At 27.0% G+C, this 24051-nt stretch overlaps 1 protein-coding gene across 1 annotated transcript; it reads right to left on the bottom strand.

The window, feature by feature from the left end:
• Positions 1-508: 508 nt before the first annotated feature.
• On the bottom strand, positions 509-23719 carry LOC132925313 (dynein axonemal heavy chain 12-like). Its single transcript, XM_060989723.1, has 49 exons — positions 23673-23719; positions 22215-22395; positions 21750-21922; positions 20658-20817; positions 19840-20017; positions 19598-19763; positions 19404-19531; positions 18829-19226; positions 18654-18773; positions 18034-18167; positions 17810-17975; positions 17529-17683; positions 16923-17033; positions 16573-16837; positions 16319-16494; positions 16013-16241; positions 15729-15935; positions 15498-15667; positions 15154-15433; positions 14851-15090; positions 14625-14790; positions 14343-14566; positions 13984-14282; positions 13717-13903; positions 13431-13660; positions 12981-13367; positions 12380-12917; positions 12114-12319; positions 11905-12055; positions 11651-11829; positions 11216-11570; positions 10822-11135; positions 10362-10768; positions 9504-9664; positions 8989-9436; positions 8789-8924; positions 8342-8739; positions 7961-8153; positions 7730-7886; positions 7334-7539; positions 5229-5369; positions 4988-5139; positions 4529-4902; positions 4273-4452; positions 2979-3257; positions 2677-2913; positions 2105-2602; positions 1184-1413; positions 509-924 (listed from the first exon to the last, which is right to left on the bottom strand). The coding sequence occupies exons 1-49, from the start codon at positions 23717-23719 to the stop codon at positions 666-668; spliced, it is 11376 nt and encodes a 3791-aa protein (XP_060845706.1). The 3' UTR covers positions 509-665.
• Between the last annotated feature and the right edge of the window lie 332 nt (positions 23720-24051).

Here is a 24051-nt window from a genome sequence, read left to right as displayed (position 1 = left end):
TTAATATTTTTAAATGATATTCGTATGAAGTAAAGCACAATAAAACAAATAGGCACACCCACTACCATAAATTACAATATTATACTTAGTACTTTGGACTATTAATTGAAAGCACGTATAACAATTTATTTATATTAACAATATAAAAATATTAAGTTTGCGTTTAGAACATATTATTTTAAATTAATATCAGTATCATTCATAATAAATGAAATATATAAAATTTATTGCATATTACTGAAATATCTAAATGATTATGAATGATGCTTTATTGATTTTTAAAATACTTGTATTTACATCCCATTGTATTTACATGTGATCTACAATACAATGTAATATCTACTTTATTACGTATTAAGGAATCATTAAAGAATAATAATATAATATTATCATGAAGTTATCATTGTAACCTTCATAAAAATTGCACAAATTAATATGGCATGATTTTATTATATTTTATACCAACTATGTATGAAGGTATATTTTATTGTATTATTATAGCCGCCGATATAAAATTACAATAGGTAACTGTTTTTGTTCTTTTGTAATGATAGTAAATTTAATAAATCATTAGTTTATTATAATATTTGTTTATTATTAATGAAACATCAAATAATGAAGTATTAAACAATACTAAACATCACTTTTAGTAAAATAAAACTATTTTAATCGTTCAATTGACAAAGTAGTGCTACTCCGCGGTATACCCAATGCGAGGCATTTTTATTGGTGTCCAGAAAGATCGGAAGAACGTAATTGGTGGAATGACCAGTTGTAGACAATATACCCTTTCTCTCTGAAGTCTTATACACAGGACATACATATCTATTTTTGTCTTCTAGTTTATTTTTTCTCATAGGTATGAACCATACTAATGGTAACACATCTGTCAACACTTTTGGGAACGGTTCCTCCAATACCATGCTATAATGTGAACAAATATTTAGTAAAACGCAATACTTTAATAAATGTAATTGTGTTGACCATTATCAGTACATTAAATTCTATGGAAATATTAACATTTAAAATATAGATTATATTATATACTATACTAGCATATGGCAATATAGATTATTGTATATTAGTTATCAATAGAACACTACACACCACACTAATTTCATAAAGGTAAACACAAGATAATACATATTTATAATAATATATATTATAATATAATATAAAATACTTAGATCTATCCCAACGGGCGCCATCTACAAATAAACCATAACAATAAACTCCATCTTCGGGAGCTGCATTTATTCGGTCAGAATGTTGTACTTCAAAATCAAAACACAATTGATCTATAGGTATAGTGTAACGACGAGCGAAATTTTGCATAGCTCCGGTAAGAAATGCTTGAGTAAAAAAAAGTCCACTGAGCCAGAAATTATTGGGCTTACCATTTTCGTACCAAATCTAACAAAAAATATAACTATATATTGTATTCACAGTAAACACAAAATTTTGAACAAGATATAAATACCGAAGGTGGGCACTTTACGACCACTTAATTATTTAAAAATCATTATAATTTATGATACATAATAGGTATATGAGAATAATAATAGCAAACAATATCATTTATGATTTATAATATCTAACGGTCATAATAATTAATAATAATGAAATATTATTTCACAATGTTTATATAATAAGTTAAATATCTGAAATTGTATTTTTATATTATTTAAAAAATGTTATTTTACTATGTACAGGTAGCAATAAAATTAAATCCTAGCCGACGTAAGCGAAATGAGATGAGTGCTTAACAGCTGGCTTTTATGTATAGTTAGATATTTATAATGTATTGGTAGTGTAATTTTTATACTAAGCTATTGACCAAGCTAAGGATTTGATATTAAAATAAACGAAATTATACTACATTCAAGATAAGAACCGTACTCTACGGCCGACCAGTTTTCATCGGACGGCAGTCAGGCAACATCTGTTTGTCACCCGCACCGAGTCAACCATATGTACGCTTGTCGTGGAATAACAACACTGCGTACAATAAGTCGGCCACCGAGTGCGATTCTTAACTTAATAGAATATAGTAACTATAGAAACTATACAATTTTTCTATTCACATATTATACCTAAATCTTACTTGTAAGAAATTAAGACGCTCTATAAAATTAGTTATATATCCACCCAAAGATTTAAGGCTTGGATAGGAAAACTTTGACCAAAATACTGGATATTTAGCCACGGATAACGACAAGGACATTGTTTCCAATTCAGGCGTCATAACAATGGCACCTCTAATGGCTTTTATCAGATCTTGTAAGCTTTTACGTATCACGGACAACAGTATATTGAAACGTTCCATTTCTTGAACAAGAACAGTGTTCATTGATTCGTTGTACATAACAGGATATTTGATCGATGCCATTTCCACGTCAAAATTGTTTGGAAGCTTCGAGAGTATATCAGACGCGATTCCTATTAACAGATTCTCAGCCGTATCGGAATCGTCAGTACCGCCACTAGATTCCACTACCAATAACATAGAGTCGAACAGTTGTGATGTACTCTGTAAATCACGTGTAATTCCCGCATTCATATGCAATCCAAATACTTCTGGACTTGAGACGATTGGAATTTCCTTAAAAAGTAAAAAAAATCAGTATTGGTAATATGTATTGTATTATTTTGATCTATTCTGAAAATTGTCATTACTTCAATTTGTTCTATAAAGCTGAGGTAATCGATTCGAAACGGTAAGCCATACTTTGTACTAATCTCACAAAACAAGTAATCAGAATTTTCAACTACTTGTGGACAACAAAATATATCCAAAATCGTCTTCAACGTACGCCTATCCCAATCATCAGTCACTCTACCACCATAATTGCATTCTCCTGTCAGATATGTGACAGCCTCGAATGGTATCTCATCATACTCATTAATGTACATCTAAAATTAATAAAATGCATTCATCAATTACACTTAAATCCAAATAATTATGTATATATATGTACTTGAAGTTGTTGAATGGAAATATGATAATCGGATTCATTAAAGCCATAAGGTATATTCCATCCAATAGGCCCAAATTTTTTTCTCTCTTGTATGACTGCATGGAAAAATGTAATTCCATATAAAAGTTTTGTAAATATGTTGGTTTTTCCAAGACACCCATCAAAGAAATTTTGATCTTTAACGGGATATGATTGATAACTTCTGAGCATATTCGCTTGTAAGCCTGTTGGAGGCTCATTGGTCATTTTAACGCCGTTTTGGAGGACGGAAACTGGGAACTTGAACAATTTTTAACATAATTATAGTATACTGTATAAAATGTGTATCTATATAACTAAAAATAAGTAATTATTTCTGTAGCTGTAAAATAGTGATCTTGATTTTGATCAAGATTAATGAAACCTACTCAAATTTATACTACCTATTAAGTTCTTATTATATGCATGTAAGTTTCACGTATGCGGTAAAATGTTTTTGATTTTAAATAACAACCATACATTTTTACCATCAATTATTTATATTTATTTTTTCATTAATTTTAATTATTAAATTTATTTTTTAAGTTCAAAAATTGCCAAGTTTTAGAATTTTGAAAGTTATAGATACATAATATTAAAATGGGCAGACGTTAGAAATAATTTTAATTATTTGGTAATTTTTGGGCTATGTAAGATGAGTTTCCTGTTTATTTCCAAATATACACACAATTTGTATTATGTTTGTTATCATAAATATCGTTAAAAAAATTAATTTAAATTAAAAATTGAAGTAAGTCAGAAAGAAAAATGAAATATAAAGGTTAATATATAATGTATGATAAAAATGTGGGACCTTACTATAAATTAGTCATATACTATATATTAGTCATATTCTTAAATTATTTAAACTAGTATAATAGTTTATTTTGTGGCATTCTTAAAAGTATATATTAGTATAAGCACTACCGCCCAGCATTATCACTGACTAATAAGTATGTATTATTGTACATATAATGCATATAAATAATAATTAATTTTTAAAATAATGTTATTAAACAGAAATTTTGTTTGATGATTAAAGACCATAAAAAAAAATACAAAAAAAAAACTCGTGATAATGGCAGTATTTTTGTTTAAAATACAGAAACTTACTTACATAAAAATAAATATAACAGTTGTTTTATCAATTTTATCTCCAAGAATAAAAAAAATAACAAATTAAATAATTTTACGCTAAGATAATAAATGATTCCTGTTATAATAGAGACACTATGTATAAATTAAATTAAGAAATTAAAATTTAATATTTTAATACTTTCTCCGATGGATAGCTAGTCAACCATAATCTAAAATCATTATGCACATTAGACACATCAAATGAATCGCAGATTAATTCTAATTGTTCCATCCATGAAGTAGCTAAATGGCAATTTTGCAAACAAACCCAGCTTCCTTCACTTCGTGCGGTATTTATAAACGATTCAGCTATAGGACCCTTTCATAATATTTTAAGTTAATGATTATGTTTAAACAATTTAGAATTTTAATGAATAAATTTATTGATTATTTACTTGTCCTTGACCCAATGAAACACTTTGTAGAGTTTCTGCCTGACCCATTTTTTCGGCAAATTGCAATAAGCTTGACATAGGATCTATTCCAGGTGATAGAATAAATATAAGAGGACTCAGGCAGCCTGAATCGCTGTAAGATTTATTTATGTCAAATGGTGGTGGGTAAGTGAACTTTTCTCCAAGTTCTATTTTGATAAGTTTTGTAATCGCAGGAATAACTTTGTCTGGTCTAATTGTACGCACGATAACAATACGTTGAAAATCACTTAATTTATCGTACCAAGGATTAGGGAACTTTGAATTTTCGTGGTCAGTTAAATCATAGTAATTTTTCCAGTCTTTCACATTTCTTATAAAATCATGTTTTATACCTGAAACAAGTAATAGAGTGCATTTCAAAATAAATAAAAAATTTTAAATGAATATTATAAAATATAATTATTTAAATATGTAAACCTTTAAACGTATTTATATCATCTAGGCGACAAATCTCATCCCAACTTTTACCCAGTAACCAATCAGACCCAGGGTTAGGAACTTCATTTTTTAAACCTACACCGCCAGTCATAAGAAACATCAGTTCTTGCTTATCAATTTTATTTTCAGCTCTAAAATAACGAAAATTCAGTGAAAAAATATTATACAATATTATAAATGTATAATATATTAGAAAACATATCATAAAATTATCACTCACATCATTATTGTAGTACACATAATGAATGAAAACAACGTCTTATCCTTTTCAAATAATGACCGACATACGTTGGCATATAAATTATATGTAAACGTTTGTTTCAAAGCTTCTAATCGTATTTTGATTATTTTAGATTTATTTCTGAAAATAAAATTGTCAATTCCCATTTGGAATTAACAAAAAAAAAATATTAATTATAACTGCGCATATTTTATGTACACAATATGAATTAAATGTTAGTTTACAACTACATTTTATAATAATATTATTAAATATAAATATTGGTTAATACGTTAAAAAAAATTCCTTAAAAATTACATTTTAATCGAATAAAACAAATATTAAAGCAAATCATTTACTACATAAAAATAAATTTCATAATTAATAAATAAAAAATAATTATTCATCTTTAATAAAAACAAAAAGATAGATAGGAGATTGGATATCATTATGCTGTCCAGTGGAGTTTTTTAAAGGAATTTTAAATTCGGCTATCTATTATCATATTGTACTCGAAAAACGATTCTAAGCATAAACAACCTATCAGCCTATACAACAAATGATAAGTGTATTTGATACATACATTGAAGTAGGTAATTTATTTTACTTTTAGTATTATAGTAGGATGATATATTGATGAAAATAAAGCATTTATTAAATTATTAAAATATGAATTATTTTATATCATATTATATCATCTTAAAATGTAGTAAAATTTTTTCTGTTAATACCTTAAAATAGTAAAAATAGATTTATAGTACATATAAGATAGATAATATTTTAAAATAAATCAAAAATTGTATTATGTACCTATATTAAAATTCATGATAATATAAAATAGATACAAGTTTAAGTTACTACAAATAATGTTTTTAGATTATACAAAAATAATTAAGAAATCGATATATATACCATTTAAATATGTAATTTCGTCCAAATCAGAACTTAAAAATGTCTATAGAAAAAGATTATCTTTATACGTTTTTTTTTAAATTTTATGGTTTCAATATAAAATACTTATGAAGAATCTTGAGTTAAATTTTAATTAGTTTTTACGAAATTTTTAACTACAAAATATTTAGCAATTATTTACGATTGTTATGATTTTCGTCAAAATTTTAACTTCAAATGTATAATACAAAGTTACGCCTATATTTTTTTAATATTTTGATTCAGATATAAGAATAACTTTTGTTGGATCTTGTATACAATTTTCAAGAATTTTGATCCAGCGAATAATTTTTATCTACTTTTTTTTATTATTATTATTATTTATAAAAGTAATTTACAATCTAAATAGACAAATAAGTAAATAAATTAGTAAACGTTTGTATGTACAAGACTAAAAAAACCTGAGGGAAGTTTTGGTTATCCATCGACGTTTATAGAAAAAAACTAAAACATACTGAAAACTATTCATGCCTACAAATGTTTCAAAAAGAGTTAAAAAATTTTTTTATAATGAAAATGATAATATAAATATTTGGTGAAAATTTCAAGTTTCTACGGTTATTCGTTGCGAGTAACATTAAAAATCAAAATAAATTTTGTCGAAAATTTAATTTGCTTAAAAATGATTGTTTTTCCTTATATTTTTTTTTGTTTTTACCGATTATAAAAATATGTACAAGGAATTTTATTTTTGACCTCTTTAAAATAAAAATTAAATCCAATTTTTTATTCAAAACCATTCCCATTTTGGTAAATTGAAACATTTTATCTAAAAAAAATTCGTTATGATAGAATCATAATGAATTGACAACATAATAATTAAATTAAATTCAAACATATTGTTTATAAATTATTATGTACTTTAGTTTAATTTATTTTAAAATGCTTATTATAGAACATTAACCTTCAATATTTAAAAATTAAAATTAATAATTAGGCCAAAATTACAAGCAATTATTGTAACTTTTTGAAACAATATAATCTCCATAGTTTTTCAATCACAATAATAATAATAATAATAATTAACATAATTATATTCATATAATGTACGAGTAATCAAAAATGTATATATATAATATTTTAGTATACCCTTAATAAAACACTACAATACAAGTACAGTTTAAATAGATATGGAAGATAACGATAATACTCACGCTGTTTCAATTGTCATAACAAATATATTGAAAAACCAATTTAATGAATATTGATACATTGGATCAATATTAGGCAAATCTGAAATGCAATAATAAAGTATAGAGCAGTGTTTAGCAATTGGCTTATACTGCAATCTGAATTGGTCGATAACCGCAACAGTTTCTACTGAAGCCACTTGTTTCTGAATAATGTCTGTAGCTAATATCTAATAAACGATTAAGATATTTTAATATTTAATAAGTTTAATTTACTCTAAGATAGTTGTATAATATATTATAATAATAAAATGTAATAAAATAATTATAAATTATGTTTATGTATGTATACTGTATATATAATACAAAAATTAAAAAATATAAAGTGTTAACCTATATACATGAATTAAAATTTACAACCTTTGAGTTATCTAAAACGTCAACCGCATCTTCGTCTTCTAAAATGTTTCCTGGTGCTGAAAGTATTTGTAAAATATTGTTTTCGACATCTAACAATGCTCTAGCATTTTCAGCACCTTCAACAATTAATTGCTGTCTTTTTGACTCTAAATCTGGCCTAAGGTTGAAAAAAAAATATTATATTAATTTAAGTTAATAATCTTTAAAGTAATTGATAACATTGATATTCACCGTTCTTTAGCCACAACAATCCCCAACAACTGATCTTCTAAACCTTCCACAGTCAAAGCAAAATTTATAATGGTCACTTTATTAAATATTTCTGGTGAATAGTGTGGGTTTCTCAGCTTTGATGTAATATATAATCGAAATTTCGAATTATATTCAATTACATTATCACCAATCACTATAAACATCATAGGCCCTAAAAAAGGTTCAATGTCAATTCAATTAACTGACTATTTCATTTAAAAAAAATTAAAATTTAATTTAATATTAATAAATTACCACTTAAAAATTCACCAAAATGTTATTTTAAGTTGAATAATTATTATTTTTACAAGTATCTATTTGTTTTTGTGGCAATATTAATTTTCATCAAAATGTAATTACCTTGTTTATAAACCTGCTTCAATAATATTGGATCTAATGGAGAATCTAAATCTTCCAAAACATTTTCAATTAATACTGGATTCCCAACTTCAATAGCTAATTCAATCACTTTCATATAATTGGAATTTGTTAGTTTTACAATTGATATATCATTAGATTTTTCCATCGTCTTCACCCATTTATGTGCTTGACCTTGAGGATCAATCAATAAAGACCATCTTTGAGACCCGTCCATTATTATAGCATTATCAATTGAAAATGAATCCATCGGTAAACCATTAATAGTCCAATTTTGAATTTTTATTGGTACACCCAAAACCTTAATTAAACTGTAACTATTTGAACTCGGAATCTTTAAATTATTACATAATATTTTCCACTCATCAATAACCGACGACCTGAAAAATTAATGTTAATTTTGGATAAACTCAATAATAATTTGATTACCTAAAATGTGATGTAAATGGAGCCAAATATGCAATTATTCCACAAGATATAAGAATATCCCCCGGTATACAATTATATATGGTTTGTAGCTCTTCAGCACGTTGGGCCCAACGATGTTTCTCACCACCGAGACTTCCTGAAAGTTTTAATTTAAATTTATCATTAAATTAGAAGTATAAATGTATGCTCAGTTAACTAACCTATGAGTTTTTCAGCTTTAAGCAACTTGCTTTCACATAACTCTACTTCCGCTAGTAATTTTTCTTTGTTTAACACTGTCTGGTGCAATCGTTCTTTAAGTGCGTTTAATTTTTCTTGTAACTCTCTTACTGAATTTCTTTTTTCATCCAATATCTCCATGGTTGCTTTAAATTCTTTATCGGCTATCTCTAATTTTTCTTTTTTTGGCGCGACAATTTTTATTACTTGATCATACCTATCCAATGCGATAACCCACTTGCACAAACCCTCCGCAGCACTGGAAGCTTTACCTACGATTGATGGTTTAAAATTTGGATCTGGAAGATATTCTTTACGTATAACATTCATAGTTTTATCAGAGATATTATCTTTATCGTATTCCTTTAACGACTGCAAAAAATTTAGATCGCCTAGTAATCTTTTACTTGGGCCCCAATAGTCAATTATCTAAAATCACAGTTTTTTTATTATTGATCATTGATAAATTTTCATATTATTAAAAAAATAACCATACATATTGTCCAGGTTTATTAGGATTTGGCCTTTTATCTGGTAACACTCCTTTCATCACGCACACTGCTGCCATTACAGTTTTTACCATAATAGGAGGATTCTTCATAGACTTAACCAAAGTAATATCAGCTGGTTTAAGAGTATTTAAAGCATTGATTGCATCTAAAAATAAATATTATAAAGCTAAAAAAACTTTATTTTTCTTCATTGTACTTAATTATAATGAAAACATAATTATCATTAGTGATTAATGTTATAATTCTCATAATAAACAAAGAAAATTAATTCTTACATTTGTATTTACTATTTTAAATGTTTATTTATAAATAGGTATTGTATTTGTACTTAATTTTTTTTTGTTTATGTATGAACAATGACTAAGAACTTTAATTTGCATGTTATAATTCATTATTATTTGTTTTATATTTTAAAGTTTTTAGATATTCAATGAAAAAAAAAACTAAAATTCAATATCAAAAGAATACTCTAGGACATTACCTACTCACTACTACTATATATTAATTTATATTGTAATGAAAAAAATAATTTAGTAGATAATATTATACGAAAACGGTTCAACAATTACTATAATACTTTTGTTACTCATACAATTACATATTAGAAATTTAACACAAACTTAAACTTTAGATACTTTAAAAGAACAATTTTTAGAATTTTTTATTAATATACACATTAATCTTTTATAATACTTCCAAAAATTACTATTTTATAAATATTTAAATGTCTAAAAGATTATATATTATATTTATAAAGTAATTAATAAACCTACAAGAAAAATGTAACAAAATGTATTTAGTTTTTTCAAGTTGAATAGGTATTCTAAATTATACTTAATTACCTTCTAAAATTGGTATAGCTAATGCTAAATCAGTTTCACATTCTGATTTTAGTTCATTCGCTGCCTCAGCTTGAACATTTGCTACTTTTTCATCGGCTTGTACTCTAGCAGTAGCTTTTTCAACTTCGGTTGTCTCACGTGATATCATGATCATCATTTTTTCTGTATCTTTTTGAGCTCTTTGTAGTTTAGGCTGAAGTATAAATAAATCTTCCTTCATCTGATTCACTTGCACAGTAGCATATTCTAGTTCTTCAAGACCACCAACGTAACGCATTTTTTCCTCCATAATTTCTTTTTGCTTAAGATTAGTGCAGTTCGTATAAGCTTTAATTAAATCTAAATATGAAGCTGATGTTATGTACGTTCGACGGCGTGTAGTAGAATAAAATTCCGCAGATAATCGTCTGTAATTATTTAGGTACATTATTATTTTAATTTGATGTGTAAAATAATTTACCTTGCATCGATGTGAAAGCGTTGACAAACTATAACTGCAGAGTTTTTAATTTTATTAGACAGGTTGACGTTTTCCATGTATTTCTGTGCTACCATTACTAACGCATCTTCTGGCCAATCCTCAAACCAATTAATTGTACAACAACTAACCATTGATGGATAAAGTCTCAATCGGTTTCTAAATGTCGAGCCAATTGGACTAAAGCATAAAAATATATGTAAATTTTGTTTGCACCGATTGATAAAGTAATCGAAAACGACCAATGGTGAAATATCTAAATTTCTATTTCCTCCTTGAGCAGCTAATCTAACCATCTATAATTGTCAACATTAAGTTCAAATTATAATGATTTTTAAAATATCGTATTTGAATGGAACAATTAAGTTTATAGTACCTCTAATATACTTTGCTGTTCATCCAAAGTAAATATATTTGGTACTTCACCAGAATTTAATAAAGAATCAATGTCTTGTAAAAAATATTCTTCCTTGATTTGCCCTTCAGCAAATAAAAATACGGTGGGACGATTTTTTCCTCCTGATTCCATTAATACAAATTTCAAATCATCTCTCCACTCATTGAAGCCATAACTCTTAGTTATCTCCGGTTGAAAAGTATTATAATTATACATTTCTGATGCTAATCGAGTAAGAGATTGCCGACCTGAGCCTCCTACTCCAACTAACAATGCACATCCGCCGGGGATCGATACAATTCTACATATCCTCGAAAGATGCTCAAGAGCATATCTTTAATTTATAAAAAAAAAATAGATTATATTATATATTATAATATTAAAAGAAAACAAAAATAATTTAAGTTAGTTTACTTAAACAAAACTATGTTTAATTTCGATTTATGTGTCATGTCATATTCATCCATCACCGTTTGTGCTATTGCTATAAAATTTGATAACTCAGCTGGTTCTTCATATTTTTTGTTTTCAGCTGCATCAATATCTGTAGCACTTGTAAATAAAAGATTTGTAGCATCTTGGTAACGAATGGGCTATAAATCAAAGAGCTATAATATTGTATTTATTCTATATTTATTTTATAGGTATTAATATTTGTGATTACGTACAACTGAACTCGATAAATCATTTAACACTACATCAAATTTTTCTTGGAAATTTGCATTAACTGCCTCACGGATTTCATTGAATAAACATTCTCTATCTTTATCATCAATAAGGCGATCATAGAATACTCTAAGTACTTCATGTACCCATAATCTATAATATACACAAATAAAGACTTTTTCCTAATGTTCACGTTTTCAATGAAACTTACCTTGTAAACTGTTTCCGGTGGGTAAAACTCTCTTTACGAAACATGAGTATTCCATTCGTAACTTTTGAAATATCTCTCAAATTAAATAAATAGTGTGATTTTGCTGGAGTTGGTGCTAAATTAGTAATAGCTGATTTATATAAATCAATAGTTGATTGAATTATATTATCGATGATCGGTACCACTTCTAATGTAAAACCATTCCTCTAAAAATTAATTTGTGTATTATAATAAAAGAAAAAATTTTTATAAGACATATAATATACTCTTAGTCCAATATTAAGCAAAGTCGAGTATATTTTTGTAATACTTGTATCATCAAATGAATTTATAGCAAATAACCCAAAATGACGCAAAAATCTTGCGTACACATCCTGTCTACTTCCACCAGTTGGACCAATGGCAGTTAACATGAGTATATCCTTAAGGTGAACTTTGCTTGTATCTTGTAGATCATACCAGTGCCCATGATCAAAATACTGTCTTAATAGTTCAATGGGCGGTTGAGCTCCATACTGCTCTTTGATAGGCATATTCATATCATCAATAAATATAACACACATTTTCCCCTCTGGTGGCCCATAAACACCACGTTTACGCTTTATAAGTTTCGACAAAACCATTTCCTGAGTAAAATTAGCAGATGTCTGGATTGTAAACGTAACAAAAGATGGAATGTATTCGTCTAACGACAATTCATTCATCATATAATTTTTTATGTAAAAACTCTTTCCAGTACCCGTAGAACCAAAAAGTAATAATGGTTTACGATGAAAAATAAACATTTCAACTAAATGCAAATATCTATAAAAACAAAAAAAATATTTATATATTAAATGATTACGAATATTATATACTTAAATTTACCTTGCAGTATCAAGGGTGTGCACTAAAGTTTGTTCAATGTTACTCATTTCGTGAAGTTTATTGCTTTTTACAACTTCCGATAAATTTTTCCAAGATCCTTTGGATGTAAAATTGTATACATAGTCATATAACAATCCTTCACTGGGTATTAAAATGTCCAAAGAACTTAGAGCTTCTGGTGGTTCCAAACCAGGGATTTCTCCCTTCCACAATTCTTTAAAATAAATATCAAATACAGGTCTTGAGTTTGAATCTAGAGTTCCACCAAAGCCCCAAATAGAAGCATATACAAAAGATCCTTGTAAATAAAGTGTGAAGTTTTCATTTAATTCTGGGTCATCAACATTTGAATTTTTTAACTGCATTTCTAATATATTTATAACATTTCTATAAAAATAATAAAAAACAAAATAATTAACAATAATAATAACTAATATTAATTCAACTAACAAAACAGTATTTGTTTCTCCTGCATTCGTTAACTGAACACAATTACGGCGAACAAAATAAAGACATGGATTAGTTATCCAATCGAATAAGCACATAATATCTATGCCATTTTGATCTAAAGACCAAAGCTCTGGACAAGTTTTTAACCACATTTCTACTAGTGGCCTCCAACCCAAAGTTGAAGGATCTAAATAAATCATACCACACCTAGAGACAGTTGCGGGAGATGCCTGAAAAATGTATTTTATTATACAACGGTTATGAACACATAAAATCATATCCATACCTGATTAAGGTCCATTACTTCAAATATCATAGACATACAATCTGGCATACTTATCACTTCTCCAGAAACTAAACACAACTTTTTATTATCATCTAATACTGTATTCATATTTTCTATCCAAACCGCATCAACAGGACCATCAAAAATTAACCATTTTCTATCTAAAGTCTCTGACATTGAAAACGCTCTATACATAACATCGAATGAAAATAAAACATTTAAACGAATTTGTAATATTAATACTCGATATTATAAATAATACTATACCTAAATGTGTTAGCTACAACCCCGTCAGACCATTCGCGTGAAACGTCATCAAAGCATCCATAAAGTTGACCCATAGTCAACGCTTTTGGATTAACTGTTTCATATTCAACCTTTTCTTCTCCTTGACCAAGTTGATTCTGTAGAGTCAATGTTTTTGCGAGTAAATGAAGTAATGATGTCTTTCCTCCAAATGGATTTCCCACTAACATAAATCCATGCCTAACCACCATCATTTCATATGTCTGAATTAGTTTTTCCATGAAATTATCTATTGGTTGCAATTGCATCTTTGCGCACACCTAAATCAAACGATGTCACATATTGTAATCTTTCTAAAACTTATTAAAATATGTACTTACAATATTTGCAGCATTAATCAAATTTTCATAGTTAGGATTTGGCATTCGCACACCAGGAAATAGATCAGAAATTATTCCATTAAATAAAGGAACATCTTTACTTAAAAACTTTGCGGAATTCACATCCAAAATAGATCTAAGTAACAGTTCTGACTCATCATCTTTTGGAAATTTCATTTTTAAATTACCTGCTGCTATAAGGACAGTCTTAACCGCTCTCATACCTAAAAGTAAAATAAAAATATAATCTATACGTTAATTACGGCTTGAAAATATTTTCACCATAGTCATAATGTGATTGAGATGATAATTGTTCTGAACACAGTTTATAGGTTGTAACAATCTTGACAGATAATTCTCGCGCATTAACAAATCCAAAGGAATATAACGATATTTCTCCAATCATTGCATAGTCCGGCACCATCATAGCCACAGTTCTAAATAAAACCTGTAAATCATAATAATATCGGTATGTTATTCAGCATTTAATATTTTTATAAATTTAAACCTTCAAGTTATCGGGAAGTTCGGATCTCCCAGCATATCCCGGATTCATAGTAATGCACACATAACATTTTGGGTTTAATAAAAGTTCAGTGCCTTCAAACATGAAAGTTTCAACATTAGATCTCACCGCTTGAATGATACTTAATATCTGCTGAGCAATAACTGATAATACTTCGATGTCAATACGATTAAATTCATCGAAACAAGCCCAAGCTCCGGTTGAAGCTAACCCTTTGAAAAACTTTAAACTCCAATGTCATTATCAATAACAATAATAAATCTATCAGTGTAAATATGTATATACCTTTCCCATTGCCAAGTAGTCAAGGCTATCGGAACAATTAAACACCACACACTGCACGGCCAAAGCTTTTGCTAAATCTTTCGTTGTTTCTGTTTTCCCGGTACCAGCTGGTCCCTCCGGAGCACCATTTAAATGTAAATGATAAGCACTAATTAATGTGCGATAACATCTATCTGTTAAAGGAGTGATGACAAGTCTAGGCGTATTACCTAGGTATTCGTATGCATAATTCACAGTTGCATTGGTAATACAAACCAATACATCATCTTTCCAATAATATCTTAAATTAAAAATCAGTTAAAATAAATAATTTTAAAATCAACTTAAGACTAATTTTACATTACCTTAACTGGCTTAGCCATTTAAAGTCCATATGGTGAGAAACATTATTATTTGCCAAATCATCAACAACATCCTTACAGTGGACATCTAACGTAACTAACGCACTTAACGATATTCTTGTCTGCTTGCTTAATTTACCGCGTACTAAATCAACGATATTATTCAATTGATTCTAAAAAAAATTTTAACGATTTAAATATATCATAAACACTCATATACGTGCTCAAAAATACAGTTAAAAACATATGATAATTTCGCATTTTTCCGATTTGTTGAGCATTAAATACATCATGAACTTCTGCAGTCCAATAAATTTGAGTGACACACAAAACACATTGACCTGGCCATTTCTGTACCCATGTAGTTCGTTTTATAGTCGTATACTCATTATAAGCATTTTCAATACATTCTTTAACCGATATGACCATTTGTTCTTCTACCTAAATATAAATAACAACGAAAAAAATATCGTTATAAACTCAAATATGAATTATATTTGATTTTTTTAAGGCACAACCTGAAGTAACCACTTTTCTACACTTCCTCTTGCTTCGACAGTCGAAATAAATTTATTAAGTTCAATTTCTTCACCCTCACTACTTAAAATCTTTAAAATATCTAAACTTTTACTAAACTCTAGTTTAGCGATCCCTTCAAAACATTTTTTTAAATGAGGCTGAACTTTTTTGGGATTTTTAGTTTCTGATAATATTTCTAACATTTCATCATTTGAAAGAAAGAAAAACCTATAAATGGATTTAAAAATATATATTAACTGTCATTATATTCTTTATTATATTCTAATATCAAAAATCAAGTTTACCTTGGAAAGAATAAACGTTTTTTCTCCAAATAGTTATTTACGCCTGCGTTAATAGTTTCCATCATCTCGTTACAGTTAATTAATGATTCTAATACACCTTCTTGTCCAATACACTTAGTGGCTAACGGATCTGAATTAACCATACTTAATAATCCTTTAATAACCGTATTAATTTCCTAAAAATGACATAGAATATATTTTTATAAAATGTTATTAGGATTTCTAACGTGAAATACTAAATTATTGGATTATACATTAAACAATGATCCTTCCTCGGGCATTTGAGCAATTATGTCTTTAGAGCTGAATATTGGTAAAAGATAAAGCCATTGTATTTGTACTTTTGCCCATTCTTCAAGTGTCATATTCATGCGATTAACCATTTCAAACCACTCATTTACTTCATCCCTTATCGGCTTGACAAACGCTGAACCGCGTATTGATATGGTTTTTATTAGATGGTCATCAAGTACCGTTTGTATATCATCTAATCCAGATAGTATATTTAAATTTGTATCCCTTAAAAATAAAATTATAAATGAATAAGCACACATCATAATTATTCACATTTTATAGTGAAATTATAGATTAAAATACATCTTACTTATAATAAGGGCTGGTAGATAGTGAGATATGTTTCCAATCTTCTTTCATTTTTACCAACGTTTTTCGCAATTGTTCTTCTTTTGTAGCACCTACACTAATAACGTCAAACCTGTAAAAATAAATTTAAAAATAATTTAAATTATTGATGATTTGCCTACTTTAAGCATCGTTTTTAATTATACCTCTTGAATGTACCTACTATTATTACCAAATTCTATATTACATTTACATACATAATAAATATGTAAAAATGTAAATAAGATAATAATATCTTTTACACACATATTTTTAAGATTTCCAAACAGTCATTGTTTTATTCATGTATATATAATTCACTTATAATTAAGAAATTGTAAAATATGCAATTATATGCAAAATAAAATTTTTAAATAAAGATATCATGAAACACATATCTATGTAAGTATGGAAAGTATTGGAAAACCTAAAAAAAATATGTAAAATTATAAACATCCTAACCCTAATAATTATAATAATTTAACTCAAATGTAAGTTTAAAATAAACTGATGTGCGCTATGTACTACTTCTTATGTTTATAGTTTGAACCCAATTGACAATTAAAAATAAAATCAAAATTATACTTACTGAGGTAATAATTTTCCTAAATTTAAATCTAAAATTTTAGAAAGTGTAGTTCCAGCATTGGGTGTAAAGTCATATCCCGTCAATTCAGACATGTCTTGCCAATGTCTTTCAGTCAAATTTGGGTTACACAATATTCCGATAGTTGGTATGTATTGCTAAAAATATGTAACAGTGGATTTTTTCTTTTTTTAACAATTTAACTGAATTATTAATTTTATCATCTTGTAATTTATTAACCTTTATTTCTAAATTCATATTCTTAATGTTAAAATTATACGAACCCTAAATTGCTTCATGCTATCAACTATTTGCTGTATAATTTTCAAAGGTGCTGGCCATAGGTTCATATTAAGAGTATCTACTATACCCTCATATACTTTACTGTCATTTTGCGTTAACATTTCCTTACATTTAACTCTTAAAAATTTTTGTATTCTCAATGCTTCTCTAAATTTATATTATTACGGGTTAGTTATATAATTTTTTATAGTTTAAAATGTGTTACTTGTAAAATTCATCGAATTGCAGCTCTATTTCGGATAATATAAGTACATCAAAGTCACCGTGCATCCATGCATTCCTTTTCAACGTCCAGCGATAGGAGAATTCAATGAGATCAATGAATGGCTTTGTGAAATCCTTTGAAAATTTAATTATTTAGTACACGTATAATCTATTTGTCTTTATTTATTAATATATTATATACTATTTAGTATTACAGATAAACTACTCGTTAATATTTGTGTTAGGGATATATAATTGTAATCATAAAGTAAGATATCATTATTGTGCAGGTACTTAGTGTTATTTATTTAGTAACATAAATTGTAGGGTTTAAATGAAAAATTATTATATATTTGCTAACGTAAATGTTTTTATATAATTATAAACGAATAATAGTTTTGATTAATGGAAAACAGTTTTTATATACGATAATTATCATTTCGTTATTAATCAGTAAGTAATTTATTTTAAAAACTATTAAAAATGGATGATAAACAAATTGTTACATACACAGTAAGTTTAAATAATATAAACTTTTTAAAGACTATTAAAAAATTCTATATTAGGTATTATTATTGGTATCAAATTAAAATATATGCGCTTTTAACATATTATATATACTTTAATGTCAGTGAGTTCTTGAAATGGAGTAATTTCTTTGTTAAACAAATGTTTTTCTCCGTTAATCCAATCAACAATAGCATCGAATCTTTCTAATTTTCTAACTAATGCGTTCATGTACTGCAAATATTTCATTATTAATACAATTGTATAAAATAAACGCTTTTTATATTACTAGTTTATAATCATAGAGTTTGTTTATATCATCAATACGATCCAAGAACGTAAGGTTGGGTTCAAAAGTGTCTAAATCATAAATCAATGTACTAATTGTTTTTCCCATATTTTCTTCTCCTTTAGATTTGCCTGCTTCGTAAATAGTAGAATATCTAATGAAAATGTGTGATGATTTTTGTATCCATGAAACAGAAGACGCGTGTGCTTCCCACACTTCTTTAGATAGTATTGTATATTTAGATAAGTCGCATGCGACCGCAGACAAATATTTCACTGTTACAATTATCTCTTGCATAAATGTAGTAGTAGCGTACAACATATAATCGCCAAGATCCAAAAACTCTTTAGAATTTTTTGGTTCAGTAAAAGCCCGTTCAACCAATTCGTTGAATTTATTATTCACACTAAAAAATTACGACACTTTTACAAATTCACTGCAGTAAATAGTAATTTAATAATAATATCCCAATTAATAAAAGACAATTATACCATAGTGTAATAATCAACGTAATACCTATTGATTTAGCTAATACATACATATATTTATAAATATATATTAAATATGTATCAAAAAAAAAAAAAATAATAATATATACCTTTCATGATCAATAATATAATTAATAACGGCGTGCTCAACAGTCTGATCCATATAATTTGTGGCTAAATCGTATATATGATTTTTAATTTCACTCTGATCAATACTATACAAAATATACTTTATAGTAAATAATTAATTTTTAAATAAGAATTTAACACTCAATGCTTACTTTACTAGCTCAAACTCAAAATATTCTATTAGTTCTTTAGACATATTCTTAAAACACTGAAAAAAATCTAACTTTTTTATTAGTTCCTCATACGTGTGATTCTCTTGTAGATATATTGAAAACATTTCAGGCAGTTCATCATGTACGATTTCACTGAAATCAATTTCTGCAGTAAAAAGTCCATATGAGAATAAATTAAATTACAATATCATTATTCGTTTATTTAGACAACAAAATTCTACCCAGCTTTTCAAAATAAGTCGCCAAATACGTATAAATCGAATTTAATTTCTCTTTCAAAGTGGCTCTTGCTTCCGATAAATATTGACTATCACGATTAATTAAAATAAATTGAAGAGTATTTTCAAAACCGTCGTAAAAATTTTCCAAAGATGGTAATTCGCTGAATGCATTATTTACCTTAATTAAATAAGACTATATAAATATATAATATTATTTCATATTACATTATATTTTATATTAAAATTTTAGATTTTTTCTATTTTTAAAAAAATTTGATTAATTTATATATTATTACTTATTAATAATATGTATATTATGAATTGATTATAGGCTACTTTTTTAATGAATTATAAGTATTATAGCCTAAAGGCCATAGCCTAGGGGGTCAAGTTAAGTTACGTTAACACATGACTATTAAGTTAGATGTTAATAGCTAACAAATAGTGGGTACATTTAATTCGTTCAATTTAAAGTTAAGATGGATGATAACTGAATCTATTATTTAATTAGTCCGTAGATAATCTTTTTTATGATTATAACGAGTATTTTGCTCCTATTTATATATATAATCCTACTATTATTGTTATTGTAGGATTATTCCCTACACATACAAGTGCTCAAGAATATAATCATCTACCAGTTACAAAAACAAGTTTTAAAAATAAAAATAATTTAAATTTATAAAATCGATAGAAATATTTTTATTTATTTACTTAAACGCCCGTGAAGGCTCAAGTACAATATAAGAATACATATAATAATTCAGTTAGTAAGTAGTAAATATATTTTTACTACTGAATTATTTTAAAATACTCACTAAATCCAAAGCTGAGCAGTATTGTTCAATAATTTCTTCTACGCTCGGCGTACTGATACATTTTGAACCCACAAAATGTAATTTAATATTTAATTTTGGCGTTGTTTTTAAATTTCCAAATAATTGTACTACACAATCTAATGATTTTAAAATTATTCGTTCGATCTGTAAAATAATAATAATAAAAAGAAAATTTTACATCGATCATTATTCATTTTTTTTTAACGTACAATAATTTTATAATTGCCACTATTAGCTATATGCACTAAAAAAAAAATAAAGATTATAAAAAATAAGAATTGCAATATAAAACTTAATTTTAATTTTTTTGAAAAATAACAAATTCTACAACAATAAACAGCAAAATCAGTTTCTGTACACAAAACGTATTATTTTATTGTTACCTATTATTGATAATTTAAAATAAACATTTTTTCCGTCAGTGTACGGCAGATGTTCAGTAATAATATATAAATATTAAATATTTCAATATTTGTTGTATGTAAATATTTATAAACTAAACTTATAATAATTAATGTAGATGTTTTATTACAACGTACTGTTAAACTAATTGTGTACATAATGCATTTAAGAAACTCCGGGATTCTCTTTAAAACAACTCCGTCTGTTGCTTTTTTCTTAGATAAAAGATTTTTAATTTCTCCATACCAATTGTTATACAGATCTGTGCAATTTTCTTGAAATTCGCGTTCTAAAGTTTTCATTACATCGCGTAGGTCTTGAAAAAAATTGTTAAATCTAAAAAAACATCCAAAATCCAACAATTTTATCTGTTACAGACTTACAGTGATCCCAAATTGTTGATTATTCATTTCTATATATACCTATATACTAATACAAAATAAACAACTTACCTGTACGTGTCTACGTCAATCATTGTTGAAGAAACTTGGTGAATTTTAACATATTGGATCTTGATTAATGTTGGATGATATATATACAAACGCTTTACTAAGAGCTTTTTAATTTTTAAAAATGACGGATAACTTTTATTTTTCCCTCCTAGACTGCAACATCTAAAATGTGTACCTTTTAAAGTTGAATTACAATAAACAATAGTTAATAACTTACGCTCTAGTTAGTGCTTTTGTTGATGGTTTTTCTGGTTCATTTTTTAAATTCAGATTCGGTAATATAGTATGATCAACATGAAACCGTTTACCATAGAAAATGTATTGGGCTTTAACATCCTCAATCAAAGATCCCAAAATGGTGTTTTTCTTCCAACGTGCTGACCCTGATTTCTAACAAAGTGATTAATTATTAAAAATTATATAGAAGTACATAAATAAATATGTTTAAATATGTATACTATTATACAGATGATAAGATATTATATAAATGCAATTTAATTTGTCTTTATATTAACTTAGAGGAATTGATAGAAGTGCATTACTTACCGTATGTTTTTAGAGACATTTACGTAAATAGGTATACAATACGGTAGCAAAATGTTTTTTACGGAAATTTACAATATCTTACGAGACTTTATATTTGCCCGAAAAAATGAGGTTTATTATAGGTAAAGGTAGATACTTTAAGTATATTCTCTATCCACGATTTTTGCATAGGAACGGGTTCTACAGCCTCGGCACATCTTAATAAATTCTTATAATAATAGATCTGAGGCAAATCAATATCTTCGTCTCGGTGATCAGGTATTTCGGATTCTTTAGTTTTCAATGAGGCATTTGGCTGTCTTTCAGCACATTCGCCCCTAAGTGCAATGAAAAATAAACAAAACAAACTAAATTAAGATATTAACATCTATTCCAATACTTAATCATCTATTTATTAAATTTACATATAATTTATAATTATTCTATTAAGCTCGCTCATGTTTAATATGATATGTAGATAGGCACGCGTATATTATACGCATATAATATGTGTCAATGAAATCTCTATCAATGATCGTCACAAAACATCTATAACAACAATAATACTGAATAGATTTAATAGTTTCTACAGTTGATGATTCGTAAAAATGAACATGTTATTTATATAAAGGATAATAATATACACAATACACAAAACTAATTATTATTATATACTTGCGTAGTTGCGTTACTATAGTATACCGTAACCGTCCGCCCGAATGTTATTTAGGTATTTATTTATTTATTCAGCCAAATCAATTACAGTTATATAGTTACAATAAATTACACGTTAAATATTACGTTTACCAACTGAGCTATAATATGCTCGTATGTGGCTCCTATACAGAGTTCATCATGGATATCATAATTGGTTTATACTTTATAGTAAAATACCTACTCAGAGAATTAAAAAAATACTTATATAATTACACAATAATGTACTACTTATAGTTAAACATAAATTTAATAAAGCATTAAAGTAAATGGTATTGTAAGATATTAAAATCAGTATTAGATATTATATTTATAATAAGAAATATAAAAATATATTCCTGTTTTCTGATAGGTAGGTACATTATATTGGTAATAGTGCCCATAGGTATATTCATTATACTATTATACAATATATTTTAATATAAATATCTACATAATATAATGTTGAATGTCAATAATTATTCATTGTAATACATTATTATTAGGTATATGGCTATTGGCCATAAATAGGTAGGTATACATACAAGCTTATAGTTGGGTAAGTCCACTGTCCTGCGATGCTTAGTCTAACAAATTTCATAATCCCTTATTCCACTCTCGATCGTCTTGTCCTTTCTATGTTGAGTCAATTATACAGTAGTTACACTATACCAGATATATAGCGTTCCGGTCCGTTGATTTTTTTTTAGGCATTCTTGTAGCAAGTGATCCGCGAATTTTTTAAAGTAGTGATCTGCATACAAATACCTACATTTACTACATCCCTTATTTTAATATTTAAAACTTTTAAAATTTAAAATAATTCTGTTGTTTACAGACCACACATTTTTAAGTAGGTACCTATATATCGTTTTTTAATACCTATCTATTAAAAACTTGAATATTTAATGTGTTAACTGACCTCCACGACCGTGCTTTAATAAGATGGCGTTGTTCTAGTTGATACATAGTTCCGTGCATTTTTCTAAGTATTTTCATTTTAAAAAGTGACCAAGTTACATTCTATTGTCTTGACGAGTGTTAGCTCATCCAGTTTGCGAATTACACCTAATTGTTTTGAGCGGTTTACTGTCAAATGATTATTATGATGATTATAATCCCGAAAAAAGCGCAGTTCAGCGCAGTGGGGATGAAGCTAAACCAAAATTATGAACCTCACGTCAATTTAAAGGTCTGCTCTGAATCGTAGACCGTAATACGATTTAGAATGTACCTATGTAATTTTGTACAACATCATAGTAAAATAATAAAATATCATATCATTATGAATAATAAAATAA

Source organism: Rhopalosiphum padi, chromosome 1 (assembly GCF_020882245.1).
Source record: "Rhopalosiphum padi isolate XX-2018 chromosome 1, ASM2088224v1, whole genome shotgun sequence".
NCBI lineage: Eukaryota > Metazoa > Arthropoda > Insecta > Hemiptera > Aphididae > Rhopalosiphum > Rhopalosiphum padi.
This window is presented reverse-complemented; position numbering and strand designations above follow the sequence as displayed.

What these genes read in the sequence shown, in the direction of transcription:
- LOC132925313 (XM_060989723.1), bottom strand. Translation starts at nt 23,719, where the DNA reads ATGTATCAACTAGAACAACGCCATCTTATTAAAGCACGGTCGTGGAG. An exon ending in ATAGCATGAAGCAATTTAGG is followed by an intron (nt 17,684 to 17,809) that starts GTTCGTATAATT and finishes ACATATTTTTAG; the next exon opens with CAATACATACCAACTATCGG. An exon ending in AAGTAATGGACCTTAATCAG is followed by an intron (nt 13,661 to 13,716) that starts GTATGGATATGA and finishes TACATTTTTCAG; the next exon opens with GCATCTCCCGCAACTGTCTC.